General features: G+C 38.7%; 1 protein-coding gene across 1 annotated transcript in view; it reads left to right on the top strand.

Annotated features, from left to right (window-relative positions):
• CATSPERE (catsper channel auxiliary subunit epsilon) overlaps positions 1-19,506 on the top strand; it is a 92,324-nt gene that overhangs the window by 24,994 nt on the left and 47,824 nt on the right. The window contains exons 8-11 of the mRNA XM_066360146.1: positions 2,985-3,091; positions 8,008-8,500; positions 10,187-10,661; positions 14,633-15,075. Coding sequence (XP_066216243.1) covers positions 2,985-3,091; positions 8,008-8,500; positions 10,187-10,661; positions 14,633-15,075 — 1,518 coding nt within the window. The remainder of the gene's footprint in view (positions 1-2,984; positions 3,092-8,007; positions 8,501-10,186; positions 10,662-14,632; positions 15,076-19,506) is intronic.

Here is a 19,506-nt window from a genome sequence, read left to right as displayed (position 1 = left end):
ATGGTAATCATTGCTCTGCTTTGCTTTTTAGTTTACCACCTGATTTATAAACAAGCAGTTTAGTGAGGTTTGTTTTTGTTTTTTATACTTTATATGAATGGAATCATGTTTTATATACATGGTGCATTTGCTTTGGGAGGAGGAACAACATTATATAAGATTTATCCATGTTGTATATGCCTAAATTCCATTCTTTTTCATTGCCGTATGATATTCCTTTGTTTCAACATACCATACATAAAATTTTTATCCATTTTCCTGTTGACAAATTTTTTTTGTTTTGAACAAGTTTTGGTTTCTCTCTTTTGTGTGTGTGTGTATGTGTATTTTTCTGAAGTTGGAAACGGGGAGGCAGCCAGACAGACTCCCACATGCGCCCAACCGGGATCCACCCAGCATGCCTACCAGGGGGCAATGCTCTGCCCATCTGGGGCGTTGCTCTGTTGCAACCAGAGCCATTCTAGCGCCTGAGGCAGAGGCCATGGAGCCATCCTCAGTGCCCGGGCCAACTTGGCTCCAATGGAGCCTTGGCTGCAGGAAGGGAAGAGAGAGACAGAGAGGAAGGAGAGGGGGAGGGGTGGAAAGGCAGATGGGCGCTTTTCCTGTGTGCCCTGGCCGGGAATCGAACCCAGGACTCCTGCACACCAGGCCAACGCTCTACTACTGAGCCAACTGGCCAGGGCCTAAGTGATATATAACATGTAAGTTTAAGGTATCCACATGATAATTTGATTATATATTGTGAAATGATTACCACAGTAACATTTTTTAACACCACCATCACCTCATATAACTACCACTTCTTTTTTGTGGTAAGATAATTTGAGATTTCCTTCTTAGCAATTTTCAAGTATTTACTACGAAATTGTTAACTATACTAATCATGCTATACATCAGATCCCCAGAACTTACTCATCTTACAAGTAAGTTTATACCATTGACCAATGTGTCCCCATTTTACCCAACCCCACAGTAGAGTATAGCTTGAAATCAGGAGGTGATGCATCTTATCCAAACTACATCCATTTACTCTTTTCCTTTACAATTATATGAAAGACGGTTGTATTTTAAATTCTGAATAGTGAATACTATTTTCAGAAACCAAATAAAATTATATTTTATTTATTACTTACCAGGCAAACCTAAGCTGCTCACAAAAAGTAGGGGATCAGGAAACGTGCAAACACTCCAGTACTTTCAGCCTTTCGTATAGTGCATTTTCACCAATGAAATAATAGTTGTTTTTGCATTCATTTGCATAATTGAACAACTTTCTTTGACTTGTCATTTGCTATTCTGATGTTCTTGTTTCATAAAACAAAATCAAATGCTTCTTTTTTTATCATTTCATATTCATTTTGAAATATCCCCTAGTTTTTATGAGCAGTATGTATTTTTCTATCAAAATTATTTTATTATTATTATTATTAAATGAGAGGCAGGGAGGCAGAGAGCCAGACTCTCGCACGTGCCCCAACCAGGATCCACCCAGCAAGTCACCTATAGGGTGATGCTCTGCCCATCTGGGGCGTTGCTCTGTTGCTCAGCAACTGAGCTATTTTAGCATCTGAGGCAAAGTTATGGTGCCTTCCTTAGTGCCTGGGGCCAACTTTCTTGAATGAGCCATGGCTGTGGAAGGAGTGAGAGAAAGAGAGAGAGAAGGGGGAGGGGTAGCAAATGGTAGCTTCTACTCTGTGCCCTGACTTGGAATCAAACCCGGGACTTCCACACACAGGGCTGATGCTCTTCCCTTGAGCCAACCAGCCAGGCCCCTCTATAAAAATTATTAAATGTGTATTTTTCAGGCAGGTTTTCCCAACCACCATTCCTACTCTCAAAAATAGGCTAAGTCCTCCTATTAGACAATCCCATAGTCCCAATGACTACACCTTTAATCATACTGATCACAAAGACTCCTTTGTAGGTGGCTGACATATTTCTAGGATATTAAACAGGAGTATTATTGGAGGATTAGGCAGAAGGGAGCTATGGACTTCTAGACTGACCCTCATTATCTGATTATTTTAATTTTAGGGATTCCCTACAATAAAACTGTTGTCTCTATTCTAAAAATACTTTATGGGGGATAATTCCAGTCAATTCAACTTCTCCTTAAATCTCATGAGAAAAAGAGGGAGCGTATCATATCTGTCTGTATACCGAAAGAATTTCTGTTGAAGCCTCCAGATATCATTTGAAACCTGCCTTGAAAGAGTATATTGCTTTGAAGACAGTCACATATAGAAATAATTCTAACATTAGTTTTAAAAGTTGCATATGTATTTCACTGATATTAAAACTAAGGGTATTTTATTTAAGGGTCTTCATAGTCTCAGTTTATTCAGGATTCTGATTGTGCATAGTAGTTTCAACATGTTGGAAATTGTATTATGACTTAATTATAATTCATTAAATGTTAATGGAGAGGAGGCCAATGGTAGAAAAAAACAAACCCGAGACACTGGCCTGTTGGCTCAGCAGTAGAGCGTCAGCCCAGCATGTGGAAGTTCCAGGTTCGATTCCTGGTCAGGGCACAGAGGAGAAGTGCCCATCTGTTTTTCCACCCTTCCCCTCCTTCTTCTCTGTCTCTCTCTTCCCCTCCCTCAGCCAAGGCTCCATTAGAGTAAAGTTGGCCCGGGCACTGAAGACAGCTCCATGGCCTCTGCCTCAGGCGTTAGAATGGTTCTGGCCACAACGGAGCAACGCCCCAGATGGGCAGAGCATTGCTCCCTGGTGGGCATGCCAGGTGGATCCCGGTTGGGCGCATGTGGGAATCTGCCTGACTGCCTCCCTGCTTCTAACTTCGGAAAAATATTATAAAAACAAAACAAAACAAAAAACCCCCCGAATCTTGGAAATGTGGTCATTTTATAAATGTAAACAATGTCTTAACTAAAATAATAAATTCAATAAACATTATGTAATTTCCAGATAAATCTGTCTATAAAAAGAGTAAGAAGAGGTTTTTGGTTTTTTTTTTACAGAATTCCATTATTCTTAGCAAGCAGTTGGCTGCTATGGGACAAAAGCCAACCATATACACGTATCTGAAGAGAAAAGTTTATTATCCACATACAAAAATGAAGAATGGGTATTTAATTTTTAAATTTCAAATATAAATTCACTTTTAAAATTCAGTAAAATAACTATCAGAGGCTTAAAGTAAAAGAGATTTAAAAACCCTAGTGGAATTTCATGAAATATGAAACTCATGGAATACAGAAGTTATGTGTAACTTCCAAGTAGATTCTTTTGAGATACAAAAAAGAAAAAGGTTGTGGTAATGAGAACTAGTTACCAACGCAGAAAATATCATTCAGACTCCTGGATTATAGTTTCACACTTTGTATTAATAGCTAAACCTCAATTATGTTTTGTTTTCTCTAGTTTCCTAAAGTTGAATCTTAGATTCTTGATTTTAGATCTTTCTTCTTTTCTAATATATGCGTTTAATACTATAAGTTTCCCTGTAAGCACTGCTTTCGCTTCATTCCCCCAAGTTTTGGTAAGCTGAATTTTCATTTTCATTTAGTTTGAACTATTTTTGAATTTTTCTTGAGGTTTCTTTCTTGACTGATGTATTATTTAGTAGTGTATTGTTTAATTTCCAAATACTTGGGGATTTTTACAGCTTTCTGTTATTGACTTCTAGTTTAATTATATTGTGTTTTTAGAGCATACTTGGTATGATTTCTATATTTTAAAATTTATTGAGGTGGGTTTCTGACCCAGGATGTGGTCTATCATGGTGAATGTTGCATGTGAGCTTGAGAGGAATGTGTATTCTGCTGTAGTTTGATGAACTATTCTTTAAATGTCAAGTGGATACAGATAACTAATGCTGCCACTCAGCTCAACTACATCCCTGCTGATTTTATGTCTGCTGGACCTGTCCACTATTGGGAGAGAGATTTTGAAGTCTCCAAGTATACTAGTAGCTTTTTCTATTTCTCTTTGCATTCTGTATTGTTTAGTCAGACACACATCTGGCAAAACTAGTTGTTAAAAGCAGAGAATGTGAACATAAATGCAAACACCTGTAAGCAGGTGGGGGTGGGGGAGAGACACACAGGAATTTCCAAGGTATTGGTCATGCTCTGATTCTGGATCTGAGTTACTAGTTACATAGGTAGCTATTCATCTTAGTACTATTCTTTAAACCATGTGTGTATCACAGACTCTTTCATATATATGATACATTCATAATAAAATTATTAAGAACATATTTTTAAAATAAAGAAAATATGCCTATGCAGAGACTATGAGAGGTCTGTTTTTAAAAAATCACCTTGGTTGCCATAAAATATCATCCACACAATTGATTAATCTGGGTTTAGAAAAGATGGTCCCTCTGAAAGATATATTTTGTATTAAAACAAGAGAGCAAATCTGGAGATAGACTCCTTGGGCAGGACTCAAAAGGACAAGTAGAATATAAATGAAGAATGGGAATGGGTGCTCCAGAGAGAGGATGAGTACTAAGAGTTTTGGAAAGCAGAAAGAAGGAACACACTTGAAAAAAAATACGGCAAGTAAGATCTAATAAGAGTCTATGGCCACACACCTGTGAATGAGCCCGATCTCATCTGACCTCAGAGGATCAAATAGGAACAAACAATGGCGATTCCTTGAAAATCATTTGGAATAGTTTGAGCTTTATAATTAAAGGGCCACTTAAGTTTCTATGCAGAGCATGACTGTTTGAAGCATATATAAATTAGAACATGGCAGATGAAATATATTTCTTTTTTTAAATTTTTTAATTTATTCATTTTAGAGAGGAGAGAGAGAGAGACGGGGGGGGGGGGGGGGAGCTGGAAGCATCAACTCCCATATGTGCCTTGACTACACAAGCCCAGGGTTTCAAACCGGCGACCTCAGCACCTCCAGGTCGACGCTTTATCCACTGCGCCACCAACAGGTCAGGCGGAATATATTTTTTTATCTCTGTTCTCTCCCATAATCTCACTAAAATAACAGGGAGAAAGGTTTTTAAAGTCGCAAGCCTCTGAGGACAAGCAGCAGGAAGAAAAGCAAAGACAGAAGGTTGAAAGCAGGGAGAAAAGTGATAACTGAGTTAGCAGAGCACTCAGAAGCTTGCAGAAATTCCATCAGAAGCTTGCAGAAGGGAGTTCTAATGTGACGGGAACTCCGCCCTTGTCCTTTTCTCTGGCCCTGTTCCCTGAATGTGGAAACCCAGCACATATCCTCCTGGCAAGATAAAAGAGAATTTTTCTTGGGATTAACTGATGACACTTACTTAAAAGAATTTAAGTGTGGAGTTGGGAGGGAAGAAGCAGAGTGTGGCACAAGAGGAGTAAGAGGCATCCCTTACAACTGACTCAATGGCTTGTGGCTGCTTCTCTTAAGTATTTATTAATGGACAGCAAGGACCACCAGACAATTACAGAAAGCCTCCAACATGAATGTCAGAGACCTAAATCAATAGCGAGAACAATGGAACTCAGAGGAAATGGCGCATGCAGGGAGCAAAAAAACTTCACCAAAAATATAAATAGCATCTTCACAGAAATAGGTGATACTAATATATAAAAGGTTAAGATGATATAAAATGGGAAACAAGTAAGAAAAAAAAATCAAAAAATGTATAGTCACAATTTTTTTTAAAAATCATATGTCTGAAAATAACATAATACATATGGAAAACTGAAACGCTTGGTATGCCTTGGCCAGGCCTTAAGTGCTGAGTCCTTCCCAGTCCTGTAGATAGCCAAGTATCCATTCAAACTAAATAGTCACTGATATACCTCATCTCAGTGTGGCTGCACATATGAGATTATTAGACAGCCAGTGGACAATGTAACAAAATGGTAGTGGTGATTTTTTAAAATTGTATTTGAAAGCAATGTTAGAGTCAGTGGTGTAACTTGTAAAAGCCAGAACTGCACTGATTTTTATGGTGGCATGTTTTGGGCATAAAAGTTTGTGACAACTCTACAATTACTCCAACATGGGGTCCTCCTGACCTGGCAGGAGCTCATTCTAGGTGAGCAGAATGCCCTCACCACTGACTCAAGTATATATTCCTTGAGGAATTAGGGAACTACAGAAGTACTCAGTGAACACCCTACAGCCTGATGTCTGCTGGGTGGGCCTGCAGGAAAATGCTCCTTAGAACTTTGCCTACTTTCTAAGATATATGTCAGAGTGTGCATTTTCACAAATTCTTCTGTGTCTACTTCAAAAGATAAGACCTAGCTTTGTCAAATTTTAGAATATCAAGTAAAAAAAGGGGAGGGGGGAAGATCCTAAAAACATATGGAAAGGCAACCCACTTAAATAATAGCAAGAATCAAAAAGGCTAGAGAAAAAAAAGAGGCTAGAGAAAAGGCTGTCAAAGTTCTAAAGTCTCTACCTCACTAAATCATCAAGGAAGTGTGTTAAAGAAACTTGGGAATTTCAGGAGCTCAAAAAATTTATGTTCACACACCCTTTGACACAGAGGTACTTACTGAAGAATGTGCTTTAGCAAAACAAGAAAGATCAAAGATATGGATCCAAGGCCCTGGCCTGTGGGCTCAGTGGCAGTAGAGCGGCAGCCCAGCATGTGGAAGTCCCAGGTTCGATTCCCAGCCAGGGCACATAGGAGAAGTGCCCATCTGCTTCTCCAACCCCCCCCCCCTTCTCTCTGCCTCTCTCTTCCCCTCCTGCAGCCAAGGCTCCATTGGAGCAAACTTGGCCCCGGGCACTGAGGATGGCTCTGTGGCTCCGCCTCAGATGTTAGAATGGCTCTGGTTGCAATGGAGCAATGCCCCAGATCGGCAGAGCATTGTCCTCTAGTGGGCATGCCAGGTGGATCCCTGTCCGGTGCATATGGGAGTCTGTCTCTCTGCCTCCCCACTTCTCACTTCAGAAAAATACAAAAAAAAAAAAAGAAAGAAAGAAAGAAAGAAATGGATCCAATAAATGGTGACTTCAGCCAGAGAGTAATGAAGGGAAACCCCAGCAAGCAAGTATTAGATTACCTCAGCATTTACCTTCTGTAAAACATTTTGGAGCACCATTTCAACTATCAGTTGGAAAAATTAGAAAACTCAACAAATTTTAAAAATAAAATAGTAATTATTAATGCTAGGGAAAATGTTGTATATAAATAACTATATATTTATAAAAGAAAATAAATATAGTACAATAACTGACTCAGTAGTAAATAATATATACATATTAACAATATAAACACAATAGATTTAGCTAAACATTGTGATATTAATTTGAGAGAAAAGAAGATGTATCAGGAGGTATATAAGAGATACATCTTCATCTATAATAGAAGAAGCCAACAGATAATGTATAAAAATTATACATTAAGAGAGCATCAGGCCCTGGCCGGTTGGCTCAGCGGTAGAGCGTTGGCCTGGCGTGCAGGGGACCCGGGTTCGATTCCCGGCCAGGGCACATAGGAGAGGTGCCCATTTGCTTCTCCACCCCCCCCCTCCTTCCTCTCTGTCTCTCTCTTCCCCTCCCACAGCCGAGGCTCCATTGGACCAGAGATGGCCCGGGCGCTGGGGATGGCTCCTTGGCCTCTGCCCCAGGGGCTAGAGTGACTCTGGTCGCCTCAGAGCGACGCCCCAGAGGGGCAGAGCATCGCCCCCTGGTGGGCAGAGTGTCGCCCCCTGGTAGGCGTGCCGGGTGGATCCCGGTCGGGCGCATGCGGGAGTCTGTCTGACTGTCTCTCCCCATTTCCAGCTTCAGAAAAATACAAAAAAAAAAAAAAAAGAGAGCATCATAAGGATATTTGTTTGAGAATATGAAGACACTTCTCAGAACAAAGAGCATTAAGAGTCAAGATTCTTTTCCTTTGGGAACAAGAGTGAAGAATGAGAAGAAATGGTAGCATTTTAGTACTATTTGATTTATTTCCCCCAGATTTATGTTGATAAAAAAAATTTTAATTTTAAAATGATAAATGCCAGCTCTGTGCAAGATAGATGAGAGAAGAGAAAAGGGATCATTTTATTCTTATATTTTCTATTTTCCTCTCTTTAGGGCCTGGTATATCTCAGTACCAATGGCACCAGATGATTTACTAAAAGAGATTAAAGGAAATCAGGTAGCTTTTCAAGATTGCTTTATTGCAGATTTTCTTTTCCTGCTGACTGTTCCTTTGCCAACAATACCTGAGACTTCTGGCTCTTTGCCTATCTCTTCACCACCCGGTAGCCAGCTAATAACAGACTGGGATGTTTGTGTTCCTACCTTTGCTGTTGTGGTAGCTGATACAGAGACCTTTCAAACAAACAATTCATTTCGTACCTGGACCAGAATCAGAGTGCCTCCAAACATCCTGACTGATGAGGAAAGACGCAATGTGTCTGATGTGAACATATTCCAGGGTAGAATACTTTTTTTAATAAATGGTATCATTTATGTAAAAACTTTTACCAATTTTACAAGACTGGAAATAAAGGAGAAGCTTCCTGAAGATAGAATTCTTGGCATTGCATCAAGAAAATGGTGTTGGGTCAAATATTTAATGAAGGTCAGTAAAATATTACATATGTGTATATTATACTTACACATTTAGATATATTTACCATACCTTTTAATTCAAGGATGTATTAGAGACTATACTATACAGTTTTTTGCAGAGTTATTTTATTTATGGTTGTAAATAGCTCTACCTTCCTGGCCTTACTACAGAGCCCTTTACAGAGAGGTACCTCCAACTACAGAGAATAAAATGAATCTTGTATATTATTATGCAGAGTCATTTAATTTTTTTAAGTGAGAGGAGGGGAGATAGTGAGACAGACTCCTGCATGTGCCCTGATCCAGCAACACCTATCTGGGGCCAATGCTAGGACCAATCAAGCGCCTGGCTGTGAGAAGGGGAGAGAGAAAGAATTGGGAGCGGGAGGGGGGAGAAACAGATAGATCAAGGGTCCCCAAACTTTTTACACAGGGGGCCAGTTCACTGTCCCTTAGACCATTGGAGGGCCGGACTATAAAAAAAAACTATGAACAAATCCCTATGCACATTGCACATATCTTATTTTAAAGTAAAAAAACAAAACGGGAACAAATACAATATTTAAAATAAAGAACAAGTAAATTTAAATCAACAAACTGACCAGTATTTCAATGGGAACTAGGCTCCTCTCACTGACCACCAGTGAAAGAGGTGCCCCTTCTGGAAGTGCAGCAGGGGCTAGATAAATGGCCTCAGGGGGCTGCATGCGGCCTGTGGGCCATAGTTTGGGGACCTCTGAGATAGATGGTCACTTCTCATGTAAGGTCTGACTGGGGATCGAACCCCAGATGTCCACATGCTGGGCTGATGCTCTGTCCACTGAGCAACCTGCCAAGGCTTATTGTTTCTAACCTGTTACCTCTAAGAGGGTTGTTTCACACTCTTCCGGCAACATAAGCTCTAGACTTTAAGTTGAATTTTCATTTGATAAACTTAAAGTAAAAAATACTTTTTACCCAAAATAGTCTCTTTGGTTACCAGTTTGATATCTGTCTATATCCTAGTTGAGTATAGACTAAATGTTTGTAAATTAATTAAAGTCAGAGAGACATGGTGTGCCCCAAAGACTCCTTTTGGTGGTCATAAACACAGAAGTTATATTTTAAGTAAAAATCTCTAAGATTAGAAACAGCTGGAGAAGGAGGGCCTTAGCTCTCTAAGTGAAATTAGGCCCACTGAATTTCAGATACAAAAGTTGCTGAATGGCCTTTTTCTCTAACAAACTGTGTCCATAAAAGGGTAGTATTGATTTGTTTCAAGTTTTAAGCTCTCACTCTGCTTTATCTGATATCCAAAGAACCTAGAATTCCAAAAATAATTTAAAATTTGACATGTCCCTATAGCTTGACTTTAGTAAACATCAAAGAGGCACTCCTAGCAAGAGTAAATCTATACATAAGAGAAGGCTGATGCTCTTTGAAGACTTAAAATGGAATTAAGATTAATTATTTCTACTGATAAAACAATATATAAGAGAATGAAATTAGTGGAATAATTTATTTTTTTGGTTATATGTAAGATGATATATTTCTATATCATATATTTCTTTGCCAGAAGTATTTTTCAGAATATACTAAAAATTAAACCTTACTAGTTACTATGTTTTCCCTTTAAATATAGCAAGTTAGAAGACAGGAATTATTAGGACTATACCTAAAGTTGAAGATTTTTTTATTATTTTCAATTTCACCACAGGGTAAGAGAAGAAGCGAGATGGCAATCTGGACAAGAAATAAAATTTATCTTGGATATGCTTCTCTGAAATTTACCAAAATAATGACTATTAAAAACCTGAGAAAAATTCTAAATATATCACCAGCTGCTACTATGACTATACACAATGTTGTGTATACAGCATACCCTTTGGAACTTGCCGTGTTATTAGATTACTGTGTTACATGTGATGTCATTAAAAACATTCACCTAGTGATATACAATGAAGAGACAAAACAGTGGATGTATAAAGACTTTGCATTAGCGGTTACACCCAACAGTTTTATAACTTCGTATTTTCTCCTTACAGCAATGCCAGAATTAATACTATGGGACAAACACAGGGTTTACTATTGTTATAACAATTTCACTAGTACTGGAGTTATACAAACACCTACAGAATCTGGAAATCTATCAAGATTATCCGATGACAGTGTTATCCATGAAGTTTTTGTAGGTGAGGCATTCTCATTTTGCAAAAAGTATCTTAGATTTCCTAACAGACATCATTCTTATGAAGATGTAGCAATTTTAAATACACCACTAATACGTGGTGCTTTTGATAGGTAAAGGTGCACTTTTTACCACCTAAAAATGGATATCAAATTCTACTAACATGAATTACGATCTTACATAGCAAGATGGCAAACTCAGGTTCCTTTTTTCGGATGTTCGTTTTGATCACTGAGCAGATACTAACTAAGCCGCTTACATGTGCATTTTCAGTGTAGGAGGTGATGTGGTGTTGTAGTCGTCCTCTGGGGCTCCCATTAACAAAGTGCACAAACTAAGTGATTTAATACAACCGAACTGTATTGTCTCACAGTTCAGGAGGCCGGCAGTCTGCATTCAAGGTGTCAGCAATACTGTGATCCCTCTGAAACCTGAAGGGGAATCTTTTTTTCTCTTCCTAGCTTCTGGCAGCTTCTGGCAAACCTTGCCATTCCTTGGCTTGCAGCCACATGGTTCCAGTCTCTGCCTTTGTCATCACATGGCATTTTCCCTGTGTCTTTACATGCCATCTTGTTCTAAGGATGACAGGACCCACCTTACTCCAGGATGGCCCTATCTTAATTAATGACATCTATAATGACCCTATTTCCAAAAAAGTTTGCATTTTGAAGTACTAAGAGTTAGAATTTCATATCTTTTTGGGGGGTAACACAGTTCAATCTATAACAGGTATTGTAGAGATAAACAAACCTGTATTTAATTCCATGAACAAGTCATTTAAACTTTCCAAACCTCAGTTTTCTGATCTATCAGAATATAATTATTATTATATTCATTATAATTACATAAGAGATTGTATACCAAATGCTTAGGATACTTGTCAGGTGGTAAACCCTCGATTAATAGTACAGCCATACTTTGTTTTATTATGCTTTTCTTCCTAAGCTTCACAGATGTATTTTCTAAGAATTGAAGATAAGACCCTCCACCAGCAAAAAGTCACAAGGTTCAGATGATGTAACTATTGCACATTTTAGCAAGAAAGTATTTTTGCATTGAAGTATGTATTTTTTTTTTAGACATAATGGTATTGCATACTTAATACACTACAGTATAGTGTAAACATAACTTTTTTCAATTATACTTGACATACAATATTATACTAGTTTGAGGTATATACAACATGGTAATAGACATTCGTAGCTTACAAAGTGATCACCCCACATCTGTACTCATCTGGCACCATATACTGTTACTACAAAGTTATTGACTATATTTCTTATGCTGTATTTTACATCCCATGGCCATGATATAAAATAAAAAAACAACATATTTTTTGAGGTTTTTTATTTTATATATCATCATCCTGCATATCCTGCATTTACTTTCTTCATTCAACAGAGATATATTTTATGATGTCATCACCCACATCTTTCTTCCCTTCCACCTTGTGAAGTTTCTAGAAACACACACATAAAGTACAACAGGCCAATAATTTGGTAAGCTTGTGTGGATTTATTGCCAAAAGCAAACAAAACAATGTGTAAAGAAATCTAAGTTATATGCCAGACTACACTGTTTTGATTACTATAGCTTTGCAATATAGTTTGAAATGAGGATATGTGATGCTTCCAGCTGTTCTTTGTCAAGGTTTCTTCGACTATTCAGGGTCTTTTGTGATTTCATAGGATGTTTAGTATGGTTTTTTATATTTCTGTAAAAAGTGTTGTTGGGATTTTTTTTTTTACACAGAGAGAGGGATAGACAGGGACAGACAGACAGGAAAGGAGAGATGAGAAGCATTAATCATTAGTTTTTTGTTGCACAGTGACACCTTAGTTGTTCATTGATTGCTTTCTCATATGTGCCTTGACTGCGGGCCTTCAGTAGACCGGGGAACCCCTTGCTTGAGCCAGTGACCTTGGGTCCAAGCTAGTGAGCTTTTGCTCAAACCAGATGAGCCTTCGCTCAAGCTGGCGCCCTCGGGGTCTCGAACCTGGGTCCTCAGCATCCCAGTCTGACGCTCTATCCACTGCGCCACAGCCTGGTCAGGCGTTGTTGGGATTTTTGTTAAAGATTATCTTGATCTAGAGATGGCTATGGGTAATATGGATTTTTTTTAAATGATACCTATGTTACCTCAATAAATTCAATACAAATTTAAAAAAGAAAAAAATAAATTAAGTTATATGAGAAAACTTACGTAGCTAGTGTCTGGCCCCATAGCTTTGTTGTCCCATGGGTGCATGTGCATGCGTGCACACACACACACACACACACACACACACACACACACACACTGGCAGAACCATGAAAATGCTGGTATTCCATTCCTGTGTTGTTGCCTTGGCATTAAGGGCATTTTACTCTTGTAACATCACTAAAACACTCTGAAAAATAGTCCAAGCTTCATATTAACCTCACCTGTCTGCATAAGGATTTCATGATTATTATATTGTTGAATTCCTACTGACAATGTTAGAATTATATGAAAGCTTAATTTTATAAGGAAATGTATGTTGACAGATATTAAAATATTTGGATCCTAAAAAAATTGGCATTTCTTGCCCTGGCCGATGGTGCAAAGGATAGAGCAGAGTCCCAGAGTGCAGAAATCACTGGATTGATCCCGGGCTCACTAGCTCAACCCCAAGGTTGCCAGTTCAAGCCCTGGTCAGGGCACATATGAGAAGCAATTAGTGGGTGCACAACTAAATGAAACAACAAGTTAATGCTTCTCTTTCTCTCTCTCTCTCTCTCTCTCTCTCTCTCTCTCTCTCTCTCTCTCTCCCTTCCCCACCCCTTCTTGCTCTCAAAAAAAAAAAGACATTTCTGATTTAGGAGTTTATTTAGAATATAATTTATGAAAAGACTACTTATTTGTCAGAATCCAAATGTAAGGTATAGAAGCACAATATTCTGAACCCACCTTCCTCCTTTCAGCCAGTCTGAAGTGGTATTTTATGAAAATTAAAGAAAGAAAACCCCTAGAAGAGGGCCACAGAGAATGTATATCTAAAGAAAGCTATGAAATCAACTACCTGTTCATTTCATAGGCACAGCTACAGAACCAAAGAGGTTAAAAGACTTACTGTCTATGAATCTCTATGACTTAAGCATTCTATTCTATTAAAGGAAGAAATTTTATTGTTATTTACAGCATGAACCTAAAGAGGTGCCACCCCACCCCCGTTTCTTCATCTCAATTGCACTCTCTGCGTGGACTGCCACAGCAAAACACCACTGACTAGGTGGCTTAAAAAGTAGAAATTTATTATCTCATAGTTCTAGAGGCTAGAAGTCCAAGATCAAAGTGTCAGCAAGGATGATTTCTGATGAGGACTGTCTTCCTGCCTTGCCGATGGCAACCACTTCCTGTGTCTTTACATGGCCCTTTCTCTGTGTGCATGCAGAAGAAGAGGGGGAGTCAGATGGGGAGAGAGAAAGATCGGGCACCTTTTCTCCTTTTATGAGGACATCAGTCATATTGGAGTAGGGCCCCACCCTTACGACTTCATTTAATCTAAATTACCTCCTTAAAGACTCTCATCTCCCAATAACAGTCACAGTAGGAGTTAGAACTTCAACATATGCACGGGGGCGGAGGGGGGGGTGTTATAATTTAGTCTATACTACGATGCTTCCTAATAACACCATTCCTGTCACGCTCATTCTCATTATTATTTAACACACTAATTCAAGCTCTTTTTTCTCTGTAAATGATGTGATATATAAGTGATATATTGAATGCAAGGAGAAGAGTGTCCAAGAAAAAAACTGCTCTACTAATGACATGGAGGAGAAGTTACCCGGCATTGTATAAAGTTGCAGGTTTCTGCCTGAACACGCTAGTTTTCTCAGAGCACATAGTCATTATGAAAAAAATTATTTTGGTTATAAGTCCACTTAAATAAAAATAGCATGAATTTATGGTTACTTAGAATAATAAAAACTTTTCTCTCTTTTTTTTTCCAGATTATTATGGGCATATTCTGGTAAAAATGGAAAATAATATAATGTTTTATTTCAAGAATAATATCAGAGATGCAGTAAGGCTAAATTTATGGACAAATAATGCAACAAAATTATTCATGTTATTGAATATATCTGGTCAAGTATATCTTGTATCTGTTTTTCAAAATGACACAATATATACACAGGCATATCCCTTAAATTTGGAAGTACAAAGCATAACTTTCCAAAGAAACGAAAAATGTCCCTTCATGACACTTCACGATAATATTATACATGTTTTTTACATTTTGGACAAGGGACAGAACCTGTCGGTTTGGACTCAACTAGTCTACCCAGAAAATACTGGTCTGTATATAATTGTGGAATCATATGGCCCAAAAATATTAGAAGAGCAACACCAGCTTGAGTATGAAGTTGCCTTAGGATTCTGCACTAAAACCATTGTAAGTTAATATTTTTTAACTTCTTCATGTGATTTTAATACATATAAAAGTGTACTGTTCATATTTTTAAAAGTGGATTTCCCTTCTAGGTCTGGCTTGGCAAATGTTGAGAGATATACATGTTTTTAATAAATAATAATACGATGGGCCATGAATTTCTGAGGAACAGTTTTCACTTTCAATATCTAAGGTCTTTGCCACTTCAGTATATTCCTGAGGTGGTATCTCATTGTCGGGTGTATTGTTTGCTTCTTTTTACTTATTCATTTCTTTTTTAGTGCCTGATTTTTCCATCGAGTCCTAATGATTTCAAATAACAACAAATTCTATGAGTCAACAGTTTAGGTAGTGAGTAGCTGGGCATTCAGTTGGTTTTATCTGGGTCATTCTTGCAGCGATGGTCACCTGGTGGCTTGCCTGGGATAGGATGGCCTAAGACGGCCTCATTCACATGTCACAGAGTTGGCTTGTTGGTATCAGCGGGAGCGCTTGTCTCTGCTTCAGGTGGCTTCTGTACTCCACACTAGATCTGGCTTCTTTGTATGGCAGTCTCAGGACAGTGTCCCAAGAGAGTGAGAGCAGAAGCTGCAAGGCCAGCCCTGAATAATAGGATGTGGAAATAGACTCCAAAAGTATATACTGTAAAGGGACATGCATATATGATTGAGAGGAATTATTGCTACCATCTTTGCAAACATTCGATCACAGTTAATATAAATATCCTAGATATGGCCCTGGCAGGTTGGTTCAGTGGATTGAGCATTGGCTTGGCATGAAGATGTCAGGGGTTCGATCCCCAGTCAGGACACACATGAAAAGCGACCATCTGCTTCTGTCCCCCTTCTCTCTCTCTTCCCCTCCTGTAGCCAGTGGCTCGGTTGGTCTGAGCATCGGCCCTGGATGCTGAGGACAGCTCAGCTGATGCGAGCATAAACCCCAGATGGGGGTTGCCAAGGGGATCCCAGTCAGGGTGCATGCAGGAGTCTGTCTGTCTCTCTCCCTTCCTCTCACTTCAAAAAAAAGAGAAAGAAACTGAACAACCATATAGAAAAGTGGATAACTTTAGCTTAAAAAGTTTTTAATACTACTACCTTGTTTCATAGTGACTGATATTTATACCAAAATTTAGTCTTGAAATTTTAAAAGTTATCTTTGAATATCTTAATTGATCTCTTTTTAATTGTGATATAATTGACACCACATAATATTAGTTGCAGGCATATAACATACTGATTCGATATTTGTATATATTGTGAAATGATCAACAAAATAAGTCTAGTCAACATTCATCAACCCACCAGTTAACAATTTTTTTCTTGTGATGAGAACTTTTAAAATCTGCTCTCTTAGAAGCTTTTCAATTATAGTCTCTTAGACTCTAATGTACACCATGCTGTACATTATACCCCATGACCTATGTATTTGATAACCAGAAGTTTGTACCTTTTGGACACCTTCATCCATTTTGCCCAACCACCCCCCGAACCCTGCCTCTGGCACCAACCAGTCTTTTCTCCGCAGGTGTGAGTTCATAGGGTTATTTAGGAAGATTTTTGGGTTTGTTTTCTGAATTCCACATATAAATAAAATAATAATGTCCTCAAGTTCCATCCATGTTGCCACAAATGTATTTCCTCCCTTTTTTATGGCTAAAACATATTCCACTGTGTATATATATTATAATAGATATGACATTTATTTATCCTCTTATCCACTGAATTACAACTTAGGTTGCTTCCATGTCTTAGTGACTGTAAACAATGCTGCAGTAAACACAGGGAAGGGGGCAGATATCTTTCTGTTTTTATTTCCTTCAGATAAATACCCAGAAGTGGAATTGCTGAATCATATTTCTTTTTTTTTTTTTTTTTTTTTTTTTTTTTACGTTTTTCTGAAGCTGGAAACAGGGAGAGACAGTCAGACAGACTCCCGCATGCGCCCGACCGGGATCCACCCGGCACGCCCACCATGGGGCGACGCTCTGCCCACCAGGGGGCGATGCTCTGCCCATCTTGGGCGTCGCCATGTTGCGACCAGAGCCACTCTAGCGCCTGGGGCAGAGGCCACAGAGCCATCCCCAGCGCCTGGGCCATCCTTGCTCCAATGGAGCCTTGGCTGCGGGAGGGGAAGAGAGAGACAGAGAGGAAAGCGCGGCGGAGGGGTGGAGAAGCAAATGGGCGCTTCTCCTATGTGCCCTGGCCGGGAATCGAACCCGGGTCCTCCGCACGCTAGGCCGACGCTCTACCGCTGAGCCAACCGGCCAGGGCCTCATATTTCTATTTTTAATTTTTGAGGAACCTCCCTACTGTTATTCATAGTGGCTGCACCAATTTACATTTCTACTAACAGCATACAAGGGTTCCCTTTTCTCCACATCCTCTCCAACACTTGTTATCTCTTGTCTTTTTGGTTGATAGCCATTCTAACAGGTGTGAGTGATACCCCATTGTAGTTGATTTGCGTTTCCCTGATGATTTGCAATGTTGAGCACCTTTTCATGTGCTGTTGGCCACTGTATGTCTTCTTCGGAAAAATGTCCATCCAGATCCTCTGCCCATTTTTCAATCGAATTATTTCTTCCTGTTGAGTTGAGTTCCTTATATATTATGGATATTAACCCCTTATCAGATATATGATTTGCAACTATATTCTCCAATGTGTTCAGTTACCTCTTCATTTTGTTGATGTTTCCTTTGCTATTCAAAAGCTTTTTGTTTAATGTAGTTCCACTTGCTGATTTTTGCTTTTGTTGCCTTTGCTTTAGGTGTCAAATCCAAAAAAGTCACTGCCAAGACCAATGTCAAGGAACTTACTACCTATATTTTCTTCTAGGAGTTTTTAATGGTGTCAGGTCTTTCATTCAAGTAGCTAATCTCATTTTTAGATGACTTAGTATTTCTTCGTACATATTTCTTTTGAGATATATAAAATGATATATAAATTCTGCGTGTGTGTGTATATATATGTATCTTTAGAAAGAGATCAATTTTATTGTAGCTAATAATACACTGCTCACAAAAATTAGGGGATATTTTATTTCTTCATATTCATTTCAAAATATCCCTAATTTTTGTGAGCAGTATCTATTGGGATAAGAACAGAGACTCCAAGCCTCTGAAAATCTTATTAGCAAAGTAAGATCAGCAGAAATCTTTCTGAGACAAGATTTACATATAAGCTGGATGCTAAGTGGTATAACACAAAATATACAACCTTTTGTGATAAAGTTGAAGGTTGTGAAGGTCATTGCATTAAAAATAAATCTAGTTCTGTGTTCAAGGAAAAGAATTAATAATATATTTTATATATACATATGAAAGAACTACACAGAATAATTTAAGGACATAGGGATATAATTAACATACTTTAAAAATATGGGGCTTATAATTTTCTGCCTTTAATATCATATATGTTCTATAAATTACTTTACCCCGAGAATGGAGCAACCTTATTAAATACTAAAAATTGAGATGGAACATGCCCCAGAGGGAGTAAAATAGCAAGAACATATGCAAAAGGTAAATGGACATTTAAAAAAATTACTCAAAAACTACAGAGGAAAGGTTCAAGTAAGTAATTCCTCAAAGTCTCAAAAATTACAGACAATATGATATCCATAATAATTGAAAACTGTCAAGAAATAAAAAGGTCCAGACACAAGGTTATTAGGAAACAGAAGAAATTGAAAAATCTGCCACGTTCAGGATAGAAATGAAAAATAAAAATAGGAATATTATAGGCCCTGGCCAGCTGGCTCAGCAGTGGGGTGGCAGCCCAGCATGTGGAAGTCCGGGTTCAATTCCCCGCCAGGGCACACAGAAGTACCCATCTGCTTCTCCACCCTTCCCCCTCTACTTTCTCTCTGTCTCTCTATTCCCCTCCCACAGCCAAGGCTCCATTGGAGCAGGGTTGGCCCGGGCGCTGAGGATGGCTCCATGGCCTCTGCCTCAGGTGCTGGAATGGCTCTGGTTGCAACAAAGCAACACCCTGCATGGGCAGAGCATCGCCCCCCAGTGGGCATGCCAGGTAGATCCAAGTAGGTCCCATGTGGGAGTCCGTTTCTCTGCCTCCTTGTTTCTCACTTGGGAAAAATTTTTAAAAAAAGAAAGAATATTATAATGACAAATGTCAAATGAGGAGGGAGAGAGAAGCAATAGAAATAATAGCACTATGATAATATAAAAATAAAAGGAAAATGTAACAAAGTATATAAACCTAATATTTACACAATTGGAGTTTCAAAATAGAAAATAAAAAATATTTTTAAACCACTAAATATATTCTTTTTCTTACCTAAAGATTTATATCGGCCCTGGCCAGTTGGTTCAGCAGTAGAGCATCGGCCCAGTGTGTGGATGTCTTGGGTTCAATTCCCAGTCAGGGCACACAGGAGAAGCGACAATCTGCTTCTCCAACCTTCCTCATCTCACT

This window comes from Saccopteryx leptura, chromosome 1, assembly GCF_036850995.1.
Source record: "Saccopteryx leptura isolate mSacLep1 chromosome 1, mSacLep1_pri_phased_curated, whole genome shotgun sequence".
NCBI lineage: Eukaryota > Metazoa > Chordata > Mammalia > Chiroptera > Emballonuridae > Saccopteryx > Saccopteryx leptura.
The sequence above is the reverse complement of the archived record's forward strand: the minus strand, read 5'-3'. Positions and strand labels throughout refer to the sequence as shown.